The sequence below is a fragment of the Neolamprologus brichardi genome, chromosome 14 (assembly GCF_056152115.1).
Source record: "Neolamprologus brichardi isolate AB-2024 chromosome 14, ASM5615211v1, whole genome shotgun sequence".
In the NCBI taxonomy this organism is placed as follows: domain Eukaryota; kingdom Metazoa; phylum Chordata; class Actinopteri; order Cichliformes; family Cichlidae; genus Neolamprologus; species Neolamprologus brichardi.
In genome coordinates, this window is record NC_142117.1 from 10320014 (window position 1) to 10335626 (window position 15613).

Here is a 15613-nt window from a genome sequence, read left to right on the forward strand (position 1 = left end):
CAGGTTAAGACAGTCCTACTGGCTTGGAGCTATTTCACAGAAACAAAAAGTACTTCCTTTTTTTGGCTCAGGTGTTCTCATTGTTCTCACTGCTACCTCACAGCACAGCCTGGTAGGTTGTTATTGACTGAAGATTTATGACTAGCCTTGAAAATGCCCCTTTAAACTAGTTCCCTGTAAGCATCATAGTTACAACATCAACTTCAGACTCGCACACAGCAATTCTTGTCTGTGTGTGTGTCTGTGTATAAAATGTAAATCTGCTCAGTCCAACAACTAAAGGTCAAATCTTTCTATGCAAAATAAAAAGGAATGCATGAAAATCATGATTTTAGTCAATTCTGATCAGGTCAAGAGGTCACACGAAAGTGGTTATCAGGTTTTTAAGTCAACTCAGGGTTTCCAAATCTACCTATGATGTAGTTAGACTGGGTGTTGGTGTTGCAGGATATGACAAAACACTGAAATACTGTCTGAATGTGTGATTGAGAGACCTTTGACCTTATCCTGCCAATACTCCTTGTAGCTGAGGATACTCCTTATTCTTTATCAGTAAACAAAAAAAAAAAAAGATGTTTGTCTTTTCATTAGATTAGACACAACCTGCTTAAGTCTAATTAGACTCAAGTCAAAGTTAATACAAAAGCAATTCTTTGACGTATTAAAAGTCTAAAGCTTACATGGATCAAGTTTAGAGTCTTTAGAAAATATGACCTGTGAACAGCCTAGAGACACCAAACAAATGAGACCCAGTGTTAGTCTGTTTTACACTACACATCATCCCTGTGTTGCATGACATTAGTGCATGTAGCAAAAGCTTAATGGACATTTTTCCTCTTGTCTCCAACATATAGATAAACTAAATAGACACGAAAGCACATACACAGAAGGACAGAAACACAGAACTACAGTTATTTGGTCAAACTACTTCATCAGCAAACACACCTAAAGATGCACAGACACTTTACACTCTGCTGTGTATGTGCTGTGTATGTGTGTATGTGCTCAGTCCAATGTTTAACAACTAAAGGTCAAATCTTTCAGTGCAAAATAAAAAGAAGTATAAGTAAAAGCAATTGTGCAAAACCTGACATGGAAATCATCAGTTCAGCAAATATTTGTCAGGTTAAGAGGTCAAACGAAGGTGGTTATCAGGCCAATGACTCAACCCACAGTTTCCAGTTGTGGCTATGAGTGTTCACATGGGCGTTGGTGTTGATGGATGTGTTTGATGAATCATTAACATCAATGGGTCAGCTCAGAGTATAGTGACATATTTTGAGAAGACAGTCAAACTATGATATCTTGTGTTTCTTCATCTTATAGTGATATCTTCATCTTAAGAATGGACAGGTGTCCGTTTGTCTATCTGCAGCAAGAAGCTGAGAAAACCTGGGCAGAAACAAGATTTTGAAAAGACTGGAATGATTCTTTAAAATGCTGTCACTGGCATTCAAAATGTCTTTATTTTTCCTCTAACTTCTTCTTTATTTTTTGCATCACTTTCAACTTTTCAACAGAAAATACCTGCTGACCTCTCAGCTTCCCCAGCTTAAGTCATTGTTAAGGGTAGAGGGACACACCTGTATATGAACACAACTACAGTTTTTTATGAGATTGACCATAAGCACAGTTTTCATTGACTGCGATAGCCAGCTGTGGCAACATTTTGGGAGTAATGTAAAGGCTGGATGCACAGATGAATTGAAAGGTGGGAAGCTTTACGAGAGCTCTTTCTGAGATAAGAAGAGAGAGAGATTGCTTTACTTTGGTTTTAATAGTTTTGCAATTTTCATTAGTTTTTATTTTTATTTAGTTTTGACTTCAGATTTTCAATTTTATATCAGTTTTAATTAGTTTTTACCAATTGTTTGCTAGTTTAGTTTAGTTTTTATTTTTTTGAAAATCCTTAGTTTCCGTTTAGTTTTGATTAGTTTCAGTTATAGTTTTAGTTGTGTTTGCAATAATTAAGTGTAACAAAAATCCCAGTTTCATCATATCAGTCATTCTGCTCATCCTTGGGTGTGTTGCTATTCCAGCTACCATACTGCACCCTGGACAGGTCGCCTGTCTGTCGCAGGGCTAACACGCAGAGACAGACAACTCACATTCCCACCTATGGGTTCTTTAAATAAATAAATAAATAAAGGCAGATGAACAACCATTGATACCAGGCAACTATAAAATGTATATCTTGGCCCCAATGAGACTATTAACTCTCGCAGCACCGGGTGTTCGTAATTTTGGTTCAAGTGAATTGATAAACTTTTTGAAGGCAATTGACTCACACAGTTATGTAGATATCCCCATCCTGTTGTCTCGGGATGCATCACGCTGCCTTGCCTGGGGTTAGCTTCTGTTTTCTGGGGATGAGGGTTGAGTGTGCTCCCTTACCTTCTCAAGGTAAGCTAGGTTAGCCTTCTTGTGTGAGCTTTTCAAGTGCACTTTAAGGTTTGTGGGATTTTTTTCCCTTTAGAAATGTCCCTCATAATTTGTCTCTTTCCACTACAAGACACTTGCTTTATCCAAAACACAGTCATATTCAAAGTAATCCCAAATTGGACTCTGGCTCCCGACTTTTCCTGACATGACTCTGCGCGTGGACGGAGCAGCAACACAGACGACTCGACTAACGTACTGCCACCTGCTGGCATAATGAGACACAGCAAGAAAAAAATCTGTAAACTAAACTTCATTTTCACCCTTGACTATTGTATGACACGCACACGTCAATGAAAACTAAACACATTTTTGCTATAAATTCAGTTAATTTTAGTTAGTTTTGTGAACACTCATTATAGTTTTAGTTAGTTTTCCTTTTTTTGTTTTTATTTTTATTTCCGTTAACGAAAATGTTTTTTCACTTCTAGTTTTCGTTAACGATAATAACCTCGGTAGCAGGAGCAAGAGGAGTTTATCCAAGTGGGCAGACAGTATTACGGTGAATGCAAAGTGTGAAGGTGGAGCTGAGGGGTGGTGCCTCAGCAATTTGTGTCCTGCAGATGATTTTGTCACTAATGAATTTATTTAAAAGTTTTATTTACAGATTATTTAAAGCTTATTTACACAGACTCAGTAACTGTTCTCATTTCTTTCACTGTTTCTCTGAGCTGTTCAGCTCAGCACTCGGGTTCTTTCGTAGTATCCACATTAAATTCAGGAGGACACTCTTCAACTCCGTAAGTCACGTCCACGTGAAGGCGGCCGTCTTCATCAGTAGACATAATCATTGTGGGACGGTTCAGTCTCTCCCATAGCTTCTTCTTTATGAGGCGTCCCAGCTCCAAACTGTATGGACGGAGCTGTCCGTTCTCGTCTCTGTGAGGAACAGAAGAAACAGCAAGTTTTAAGCCATTTTTTTTTTGTCAGGCGGGGGACAAAAGAGGTTTGATCCACACTGACCTCAGCATATCATCGACCACTTCATGGTACACCTGCTGGTACTCTTCTACTGAGCGGTTGTGGATCTTTAGAGGGCTGTCTGGCCGAGGTGCAACAGTAGAGGGTCGAAGATTGTGGGCTGTATTTGAGACCGGAGGCAGCTCAGAATCAGGGATGGTGGCTGATGGTCTTGTGAACGTGTCGTCTGCATCCGAGGTAGAGGCCTGAGGGGTGGAAGACATATAGCTATCATTTATTTGTTATCAATTTAGCACCACTGCAGAAAGTCTAGAAGAGACAGACAACCTTGGTTTTCCTCCTTTTCTGGGGAAGGATGACTGCACTTGGAGAGCGCTGGCGTTTCACTTGAGTGTGCTGTAAGTGGAAAAAGGCAGTAAGAAACAAGAATATCCTTAAGAACGTCCTTCAACAATCCTGCAGAGACAAATCTCCATCAGATACATTGACCACTCTCACAGGAGATGACCCTCAAATATTTGCCAGATCTTAAGATGTAAGAAGAGATTTCAAACATGAGCTGTGCTCTGTTGCTACTCATGATTTGATGGAAAGTAAACAAGTGTTGTAAATGAATCAAACAAGCAGAGTTGCATCATTTCTAACATATTCACGTATTTTATCATTTAACATATGAGAATCAGATGAGTAACCTGCTCATCCTTGAAGCACTGACACGGTCTACAGGCTCCAGGCTTTCTCCTCCTCTCTGATAGCCGTGCAGAGACTCTCTTTGCTGTGAGGCTGTCTTGGACTTCAGCAGCACACTGCAAAATTTCATACACATCAGACAAAAAGCCTTTCTAACACAGCATATGTCAGTTTTAACAAATTTCCTGCAACTAAATTGGATTTTCTGGAAGACTGAACACCACAGTGTTTTCCTGCCACCTACAGTTTAAATACAAACAGCAGTTAAGTGAAACTTTAGCTAAATACATAATATCAGGTTATAGTATTTCAGATTCACTGGGTTGACTTGTTTAAAACAATAAGATCCAACTGAATGGAAAGGTTTAATTACAACAGATGCAGAAAAACGTTTATGCATGCATTTGCATTTGTTTTGAATTAGTTTAGGCAACTTTGAGTGCTACCGATTGTGCTACCGAATGCACGTCGATTCACACTCTCAGGTAAATTGTAAATAAAGTAAATTGAGTAAATTGACCTTGAAAAGACTTCATTGGTTATATATTTACAATAAATACTGTTTTGTTTTTTAAGATATGAGAAAATCTTAAATCTAAACTTTCAGGCCTACAAAAATCTCAGAGGTGAAACACACTGAAAACAAATCAAATCTCACATTTTCCATGATGGAAGTCGCTTTCTTCTGGCTCTGGGAATTTTTAGTCCTCATCAGGATGAAAATATTCTTCAATAAAACTGATAGTTTGCTAGAAATCGCTGTGTCAAAAGTGTCAAAAAGGCTCTTGAGCATCAGAATGTTTGTTTGGGTTTAAATGATGAAGACAAAAATGAGGCATCTGCAGGGGAACCATGACAACTGTGGAACCCTGGGTATCCATGTAGTGCACAGCTGTTTTTTGTAAACAACTTGGTGTTTTGACACATCTCACCTGTGTGACTGTCTCTCACAGACAGTCTGACTGCATCCTCACTCTCAGTGCCTGCTTTAACTGTGCTCTCAGTCTTTCTATGAACAGCTGACTGTATTTGTGCATGCGCTTGTAGAGCCTTAAAATAACCAGCCCAACAGAGTTTGGATTAAATAAGAAGAAAGCAAAAAGATACAGCCATGCAGAAATTAAAGGCTCTGTCTGCACATTAGCACACATTTTCAAATGGATTAAGTTTTAATAGAGTATAAATCAACAACAAACACATCTCCAAACATCACAAAACTCCTCATCACATCTGTTGCACATCAAAAGCTCCTAATTTAACCTAGTGTCTTAGATTAGGGAGCGTTACCTAGAGGTTCATGTCACTGTACAGCATGTTTACCTTTGACTGCTCCATAATTCAGACTCTTCATTTTGTGCACATGGCACAGCAGCGGTATCTTCATTCATGAGTATATTTAGATCTGGTGACAAAGCTGCATCTTAGTGATAATTTCCCCTAGGGATCAATAAAGTATTCTGATTCTGATGGTAATAACTGGCTGCGGTTTCTTCATATTAGACAGTTTTGCTGTTATACACAGATCAATAAAGAGAAAACATTTGGAGGTCAGCATCTTCAGGATGTGGCCAGCTCCACAAAGCTGATCTCAGCACCTGAGATCAACTTTTTAAAGCACAACTTTTTTTGGGCCTCTTTATGTTTCAAAAGTGTGAAATGCACAGAGCTCCACTTCTATGTTGACCTTTGACTTACCGTCCAGATGTTTCAAAATCAGCATGTATAGATTTCTGTGTGTCACTTAAAGTTATTTTCTAAAATAGAGGTTAGGTATCTAATGAATATGTAATGTGTTCTCTGTTCATGCGATTGCAAATCTAATTGATCAGCTGCAAACATAATATTTCATAATCAGGCAACCCTGTTGAGCTGCTGGTTCAAAGTACAGATCCATCCATTCTCTTCCATTTATCCTTTTCAGGGTCGCAGGGGGCTTGAGCCTATCCCAGCTGTCTGAGGACAAGAGTGAGGGTACACCCTGGATAGGTCACCAGTCTGTCACAGGGCAAACACCATTTGCACACACATTCACACCTATGGGCAAGTTACCAATTAACTTAAACCCAATAACTTCATGTCTTTGGGCTGTGGGAGGAAGCCACAGTCCCCAGGGAGAACCCATGCAAACTCCACACAGAAATAGCCTGGCCTGATGATAGAACTGAACTCAGGACCTTCTTGCTGTGAGACTGAATTTCAATCATCGCTCCAATCATAGAATTGCTGGCTGGCTGGCTGGCTGGCTGGCTGGATGGATGGATGGATGGATGGATGGATGGATGGACGGACGGACGGATGGATGGATGGATGGATGGACGGATGGACGGATGGACGGATGGACGGATGGGGATCCTTACATTTAATGACAAAAGCCATTAACATGCGCAGCTGCAGCCAAACAGCAGTGTATGATGTAAAAGCATTACATAGCACTAACAACACTTAACAGTTAACTGTAAAACAGAAAGTGTAACTTTGAGCTGACTTTATTACCCAGCAGTCCATGTAATGTTCTTAGATTCACTGCACAGAATATGTGGTTCAGCCAAAAGCAATCATTCAACAACAGAACACATGTAGGCATCAATTATTATTTTTAAGTTTAACTGCATTGATTCCATGCTATTAGACAAAATTTGTACTTAATTACACAAACACTCAAGATTACTAGGATTATTATACTACTGTCATTTAGTCTGTATATCAGTTCTCAGTCAATGGGAAAAAAACTAATCCAGTTCTGTCTTATCCCGTTGGTATAATACAGACATGAAACTTTTTACAGTGAATGTTTTACATGTTAAGTGTCATGCACATGATGTAACATACTAAAGTGATACTTACTACAAAAACATGATTACTGGTTCCACTAAAACACCATCATAACCACAAACCAATAATTACACAGGTTAATTTTGCTCTATGTGTAACAGACTTAAAAAACAAAGGAACCAAGAGGCTGGCGTAGTGTACAGAAACATCTGTACCGAGTATGGCCTGAGGTCAAAATGAGATTCCAAATACGGTTTATTTTTAACTAATGTGGTTAAAAAAAGACCAAAAAAGAACAGTTTCACTCATTAAAACTAACATTAATTTTCTGTAGTCTGCAGTGGCACTGGGTTCATCTGTACTGGGTCATGGGGTGATCATTCCAGTAAGGCAGCTTGGACAGTTTCATTTCAGTGGCTGCTTCTATGGGCCAGCCCCAGGCCTTGAAGAAGCCAGTCAGGTTCATCTTCACAGTCTGAGAGAAAGTCTCAGCATACAGGTTCATCTTTGTGTTGTTGTCATCAGGGAAGTCACTCATGTGGTGATACGCAGCAAACACCTTCTTAAAGGCATCCCAGCCAAACTTTTCCTGGAGCTACAGAGAAGGTAGATATGACAACAAGCCAAACTACTTTTATACAAAATTGTTGCTGTTTGTTATGTTGTTTGTTTGTTGGGAGTATTTGCCTCTTGACATCCACCAGTGACTGGTTTATTATTGTTCTAAGGGTCATGTCTACTCCTTGCTATGTAATTTTCTCCTGTATATGATGCAATTTGAGTATGTGGCTAAAATGCAGATTAAATAAGTGATTTTTTGTTCACTTGCTAGATTTAAAGTGTGACTGGATCAAATGGAGTTAGAGACTTTCAGTCTTATTCATATCATGTATTTTCTTCACTGTGGACCAAGCAAAATTTCTCTATAACTCTCTCACCTGCAGATATGTTTCCAGGGCAACCCAGAGCTTCCAGTCACTGAGTTTCCTTCCTCCCTTCATGTATTTCTCTACTCGACTCTTTCGCTTTGCTAAAGGCAACTCGTCATGAGCCTGCATTGAACAACAATTGGAAAAGGTGCTTGTGTTTTATGATCATGTCTGATAAAATAAATAACAGATTTTCAATCTTAACACCAATTGATTTACTCTACCTGTGCTCTGTTGATGCCCAGCACTTCTTCATGCACATACACTGACCACAGGTTGCATGTACACTCTGTGGTGTGTGGTGGGAACTCCCAGCAGCTTCTCTGTTGGTTGTGTCCCAACTCATGGATGGGACCCCACAGTTCTTTACCTTTTTTAACTCCAACCAGTTCAGCAGCTGAAGCATGGTGTGCCATGATAGGATAACCTGCATGCATCCAGCCTTAACCAAAGAATAGAAAGTTGATCTACAATGGGATACTAGTACTTTTTTAAGATTACATAGCTTTGTAAGAGAACAGTGCAACATACCAAATAGTGCCATTCATCATTCTAACGGTGTATATATGACAGAAACATTCATTTCCTGTTTAAGTTAGGATGGAAACTACAAATTGTTGTGATTTATAAATGTAAATGGTTGTCTGTATATGTGTCAGGGACAAGCTTCATGTCCTTGGGACTCTCCATAAGCAAAGCAAATAAGAAACAAGTAAATACAAAAGCTTTCAGCTGCTCCCTTTTTTACAAGGGGTCACCACAGCAGGAGACAGTGGGCAAGTATAAAACATGAAGCAAAGTGCACTTACCGGCAGAAATCTGCACGTCTGTCACGAAGCGCTCCTTGTGGGGAAATTTGTGTGGTTTGGCAGCCAGATCTGCAATGGCCCTCATCATTTCATCCCAGAGAGCGGCCACCTTGTCGGGGCGCTCCAGATCCCGAACAGCATCTGATGGTACGGTGAGGACGATGTTTTCAAACTCCAACTCTGCCCACGGTGAAGGAGCTGTGCGCAGCGTTAACCACTCAGCTGCAGTTGTTACACCTGAAAAGAGCAAAAGGGGAAAACTTTGGATTATTAAACTTTGTGTACTGCTTTACAAGAGGGGCAAAGCTGTTAAAATGTTCTTTGTTTAGCTTTCTTTACTAGAAATATGTTGAGCTCAAGTCACCTGTCCAATGAAAACACTGTACCTTCGATCAGAATGAAAGTGATCCAATTCAACAAGTATAAGACTTATCAGATATCTTCCATTAAATCAACTGACACAAAGTGCACAAAGTACACAGCACTGTTATAAACCACAGACTCACCAGACTTGTAATATGGAGCAGTTACAGCTTTCTGGACTGTGACCTCCAAATCCTACACTTGTGTGTTGGGTGGAGCCACCAGATAGATGAGTCCCCCCCACAGGTTGGACACAAGCATCATCTCTGATGTAACAGTAAACTGCTCATGAACACATGGTGGTCTCTTCAGCTCATCCTTGTCATGTAGCTCATCAGTTTGACAGCCTATCTGAATCTGTAGATGAAATGGAAAATTGTGTCATTGCCTAATACTTTTTAGCTACACATTGCAACATAAATAAAAGGATAACAGGCTGCAAAATTTGATTTTCAATTCAATTCAAATCAATTTTATTTGTATAGTGCCAAATCACAACAACAGTTGCCTCATTGTGCTTTATATTTTAAGGTAAAAAACCTACAATAATACAAACAGAGAATACCCCATCAATCAAATTTCCCCTTATGAGCAGCACTTGGCAACAATGGGAAGGAAGAACTCCCTTTTAACAGGAAGAAACCTCTGCTAGTACCAAGGTCAGGGAGGGGCAGTCAACTATCGCAAACAGAGGGGGTGAGGGAAAGGAAAGGGACGCCTCAGTAGGATGAACTTGGCCCTAAACCTCACTTGAGGTGAGTTGTGGTTTCTTATGGTTTCTATCAAAGACCAGACAACATGCAGCATTATCAAAGGGACAAAGAACTCAAAGTAATCTGATTTTGTTTGGAGTACCTTCCAGTTTTTGTTGATAATCTCAGCTGGTAAGACCACGATGGTCTTCATTCCAGGACACAGGTAGAGACCTGTACTGATCCACTCTTCCTTACCTGGCAAACACAAAATTAAAAAGAAAATACTATACTAACTATTAACTTTTATTAATTTGTTGAATTATATTAATTCACTATTGTTGTTAATAAGAAATATAAGGTAGCTAAAGCAGTATGAACAACTGCCATTGAGATGTGGAGTACTAAGTTTGAACACTAACTATAACAAGGCTTAAAGAGAGCACCAAACTGTAGTGACTCAGTAACAAACTGAAGAAACATCTGTGAGTCAAGGTTTAAGGGGCACAATAACAAAAAACCAGGAGGAGCTGCAAGAACCACTTCAACTGGCTCCTTTTAATGTGAAATAATAGAGTCCATCACACACTGAGAATGATTTCAGTTTATTGCTGATAATGCAGACCAAGCTTTTTCTGCAGTTATAAATGTGACAGCAGACAAGACACCCTGTACTCCCATGTTATCTTGCACAGGATACCCCAAGGGACACAATTATATGCCTTGTCCAAATCCACAAAACACATGTGCGAACATGGGCAAACTCCCATGCCCAATCAAAAATCTTTGAGAGTAGGGCTGGGCTATATCATACCATTCACGGTAATACCGGTGTAATTTTGGGCAACGATAGGAAAATGAAATATCGCGATAGAATATGGGTAAAACGCGCATGCACAGTGCCTATGTTTACATACTCACATGGCAGCGACGCAGAATGAGAAGAGCGAAAGCGGATCGTTAAATGAAAGGGATGAACCAGAATTAGTTTGTAAAAATGCTGCAACTTCAGTGGTGTGGAACTGGTTTAGCTTTCGTCCGTCACATACATAACAAAGCACTATTTTTGGTAGAGCATGCTAGCGGGCCGTCGTTATTACCGTGTTTTTTGGAAAATACGGCACACTTAAAATCAATCCTTTGATTTTTCTGAAAATCGACAGTGCCCCTTATAATCCCGTGTGTCTTATGTATGAATTCTGGTTGTGTTTACTGACCTCGAAACGATTTTATGTCGTACACGGCGCTCGAAAATCTGTCAAATGTTTTAGTACAACTTTGCTAAGCTACGAACCCGCACCGCTTGATGGATTGTCGGAGCATTACGGGTATCGTAGTCAGGAGCCTCGCAGAGTGATACGTACTGTCCCTTGACATAATATTACTGTATTGTGTGTGTATATCCTCTTTTTAAGTTTTGTGGAAATTATACATGGTTATGCTGAGGATATGTCAGCCAATTTCCACTGGAAATGCCTTTTGGTTAAACTGTCAGCAAGGAATTTGCATTTGCACTGTTAAATTTTTATATAACTTTAATGCACATAAAAAACAGCTGCTTGTTTAAGTGAAAATACATTGATGTTTGTTTGTTTTTTTGCACTAATAAAGTTGTGGAGTTGTAAAGTATTTTGTCTAGTGTCAATTATATCGTCAGTTATATCGTTATCGCAAATTTTCAAATGTATATCGTGATAAATATTTTTGGTCATATCGCCCTGCTCTATTTGAGAGGATAAATAGCTTGTCCAGCTTGTCCAGTCGGCTCTGTAATTGACTGCAAACTAAACACATTCAAAGCTGTGGTGAAGAGAAGATCACTGAACAAACAGTTATACATAATGGATAATCTTGACCACAGTCTGCACTGATTCAGCTCCACTGGCAGAAGGGCAGATACACAAAGACTTTAATACCACATGCCATCACCCTCTATTATGCAATATACCTGTCTACCAGAGGGCATTTCCTCTTTCATTTCAGCATTTTATAACCATTTTAAAGCTACTTGTTTTATCATTATTATTAGTAGTAGTAGTAGTAGTAGTAATAGCTCATTGTGAATGATATAATTTTTTTATTTGAAAGAAGCCATACCCCGACATGCAACATTAAAGTTTGTAGTCACTGACAACCGAAAATGCAAAATCTGCAGTTCGCTTATTTTATGGTTTTCAATTAAATGGATATATTCATGTTATGTAACATCAAGCACAAACATTACTGTAACATATAGAGGGTCATTGTCTAAATCAGATATATTACTTAAACAATAAGTGCACGTATATTGTGTGTAGGTTGGACTCATCAATAGTTCACATATTTGTCAACAAAAGTAAGCTCTGACCTGCTGTGTTAACATCGATCTTGATCTTATGGTTACAGACAACAGGCATTGCTGGATTATCCTTGATGAGGTAGGGCCAGAGGGCATCGGGATTTGGGCAAACCTTATATACAGCTGATCCCACACTGAGGAGTAGGTGGTCTTTTGGAGTCGTTACAGGACAGCTGTTGCTCACCTTGATAGAAAATTTCAGTGGATATTGATCTAACACATCTAGTTGATAGCTGTAGTGTACTATATGAGATACTGCATGATCTTCCACTCACCTGCGGCAGGCCTGACCTCTTTAACACGTCAGTGAGTGCAGCCAAGACTTGTCTGTAGTGGAAGCAGTCATGGGCTTTCATGTGCAAGTAGACATTGCAGTCGCTGCCCAGCTTTTTCAAACATCCCTCCTCATTCTTGTTTAGTTTTCCACCTGTAGTCACATGGGCAGCAAAGCGGTAGAGAAGGTGGCGGAAATGGTAAGTATCTTTAATAGCCTCGCTGGGAATAGGGGCTTTGTATGATCCCGCGCTGATTGTTGCTTTCAACAGGCTCAATCCCATTAGGTTGAGGATCTTGTTTCCTGAAAGACATTAAACGATTCCTTATTGATTGTCATTGGCTCCGTCTTAAGTCACCACCATCACTAAGTGTCATATCAAAGACATTGCATTCATGCAATTTAATAGCATGCTATGTGGTCAAATGTTGTGTGTGTTTGTATAAGTACGTCCTCTAATTTACTGTGATCAGTGTTGGTTTTGTTACTCAAAAAAGTAACGAGTTACAAATATTACATAGAACACTTGCAGTATATTACTTAATTAGAAATGAGACATGAAAGGGTAGAAACAGTGGCTGCAGACACAAACTAACAATTCAAAGAAATTGACCTGGTAATCGGTTCTTGGAGAAAACAAGTTCTCGATTCCCATCCCTCGTCATCAGTGTATTACTGGTTGTCTGTTACAGCACTGCATGTATACAGTACGTTTTAAAGTATTGCTTTGGTTGATAAGAGGACAAGAGCTCTATATTAATGAGGTGCATTTATGAACAGTTAGGTGGAAAATAAGGACAATAAAAGTATTTCTGTTCTTTATATCGAGAAACCCTGGAAGGTAAAATATCATACCTGAGAAATCTGTTAGTACATTTTGCCCAGCATGTGTATTTGCCCAGTACCAGGCATGTCCTCCAATCAGCAGGCCTCCTCCCTCTGCCACAAAGTTTTGGATTTCCTCCAAATGCTCAGTGATATACGCTGTACACACAAACACACTGAGGTCTTTCCTGAAGTTTGTCTTCTCGCACTTCAGCCCAGACTCACTCAGAACTTTGAGTGCAGGATCCACCATGACACCAACAACCCCTTTGCGCCCTTCATCCAACCAGTGAATGGCGTTTCTCCAAAATGGAGCCATGCTCTGAAATGAAAGGAAAGCAGCAACAACGGCTGTCATGTGTATGTGTGATATACAAAAAAGTCCAATCAGCATGCAGTTCATTTTCTCACTTTTTTCCACTCTGAGGTTTATTACATAACCTCATTAAAGTAAGTGATTTTTGGAATTTGAAAGTTGTTTTGCCAGTACTCCATCACACTTAAACCCTCCACCACACTGATTGTGATTGTGACAGACTGCTGGTGGAAACAAATGTAGTGTGACACAAATGCATTTGTAAATGTACAACATGAATAAATTCTTATGTGTTGATTTTGACTTAGAAGGTCTTAAAATTTCAGAGTTATTTTTCAGAGCAACTATACCTCAAATTTCAGACATCCTTCATGTGTAACCACAATGACCCGTCCTCGCCCATAGTAGGCTCCTGCCAGGAATGGTCGTCCATCTTCTGTAGTGCCGATGGGAAAGGCTAGTGGGCTGTGGACTAGAACCTCAGAACACAGATACTCAGAGGGGAGGTTGAATTCTGAAACCCCCTGGAGTAAGAACTCCAAGTCATCCTTAAAATCGCTGCCTGTCCTGTATTTAAAAGGTCAAAGACGAACAGGAAAGAGGCTGAGAATTATAGATACAATATATCAAAGTGAAATCAGAGTCTTTTTACTAAAAATCTGTTGTTGTTGTTTTGTTTTTTACCTTAATTGTCATTATGAAATTAAAGTGTAAAATGTTTAATCTCTAAAATCAATGTCCTCAAAAAATATATTAATGTTGTAAAATAACAATTCAATTGAATTTAACTCTAAATTGATTCTACATTTGATCAGTAACTGACAAATAAATAACACTTGCCAAAATTAAACAAAAAAGCTGTTTATGCAAAATAATAGGAAACTTTAAGCCACATTATTTTTTAATCTCAATTTTTGAAAACTACACAAAGTGTGTACTAGGACAAAAAAAATTATTTTCTTCAAATAATAGATCAAATGTATTATTTCATTATAATTAAAAAAATTCCTGTGATGGACTCATGGAAAAATGTAAGTTGAATTGATGGACAAAAGAAGGACGAAAGAAAAAAAAGGAGAAAAAAAATATATTAAATGTATGATGTTGAATTGTAAGTTCTAAAAAAAAAAAAAAAGTTCGATTTACTTCAAAAATGAGCCCACAAAAAAAAGAAAAATAGCTTAAAAGGTCTGTGGCAGCAGACTCTTTAGAGGATCCAAACACAGACACTCGGGGGAGGGAAAGCATTTAACAAAAAACATGCAGTTTATTGAAGGCAGAACACAAAGGTACAAAGTAAGAAAAACCAAAACCAACAGCTAAACTAAACTGGGGAAAAACTAAACTAGGAGCAAGGGTTAGACAAGCGTCTTAGAAAATTTATTCCTGGATAATACAATAAAAAGTAAAACTAATGGGAAAAAAACTTTATATAAAAAGTTTATATAAAGTGTGTAGTGAGGGGTTTTACAGCCTTAAAACTATAATAATTGTAAAAACTAAAGTTGGTTACTTCGCAGATTTCACCTTGCATGGTTATTTTTAGAACGTAACTCTGGTGATAAACGAGGGACCACTGTATAGCATATACTCACGCTAACGACATCCAGGAGGACGGGATCTGAGGGTAGATGGGCAGGTTCTCCACTTCACCATAACACTCAGTGAAGTAGATTCCTGCCACTCCTGACACTTTATTCCCATCAAACTGATGCAGTGCGTTCTCTTTGGGGTGAGTTGCAGCCCAATGCCACGCCTGTCCAGCTATCAGCACCCCTCCTCCAGCTTTCAGAAACGCCACCAGCTCTGTTGGGTCTGAGCCCACGCTGTAGGCATCGGTCACATAAACACCAACTCCCAGTCTGTCACTGAAAGCTCCCACAACTTCTACTTGGAAGCTGGATTTTTTTAGGCTATCAGCAACTGCACTGACATTTCTGTGCACCCCTACAGAGAGGTTATCAGATCCATCACCTCTCAGCCAGGTCACAGCATTTTCTACCAGAGCAGGAAAGGCTGTCAAGTAGCCCTCATGACCCAGGACCACAATTCTTCCACTGCCGTACAGAGAGGCAGCCATCAGCACCTGACCTCGGCTGTTCATTGCTAAAGGAAAGGCATGGTCTCCTATCAGCACCAGGTCACTGGGAACACAGGGTCCCTGTAGGTCCAGCTCCTTCAGGCCTCTCATCAGGGAGGTGTAGGCTTCTTCATGTTTGATTTTGAATGACTGGTTAGATGACAT

General features: G+C 39.4%; 1 protein-coding gene and 1 pseudogene across 1 annotated transcript; both read right to left on the reverse strand.

Annotated features, from left to right (window-relative positions):
- Nucleotides 1-3012: 3012 nt before the first annotated feature.
- LOC148098810 (uncharacterized) lies at nucleotides 3013-4855 on the reverse strand. Its single transcript, XM_087851485.1, has 5 exons — nucleotides 4709-4855; nucleotides 4053-4166; nucleotides 3688-3756; nucleotides 3403-3605; nucleotides 3013-3318 (listed from the first exon to the last, which is right to left on the reverse strand). The coding sequence occupies exons 1-5, from the start codon at nucleotides 4841-4843 to the stop codon at nucleotides 3120-3122; spliced, it is 720 nt and encodes a 239-aa protein (XP_087707611.1). The 5' UTR covers nucleotides 4844-4855; the 3' UTR covers nucleotides 3013-3119.
- A 2300-nt stretch (nucleotides 4856-7155) lies between these two features.
- Nucleotides 7156-15613, reverse strand: LOC102780540 (TRPM8 channel-associated factor homolog; annotated as a pseudogene).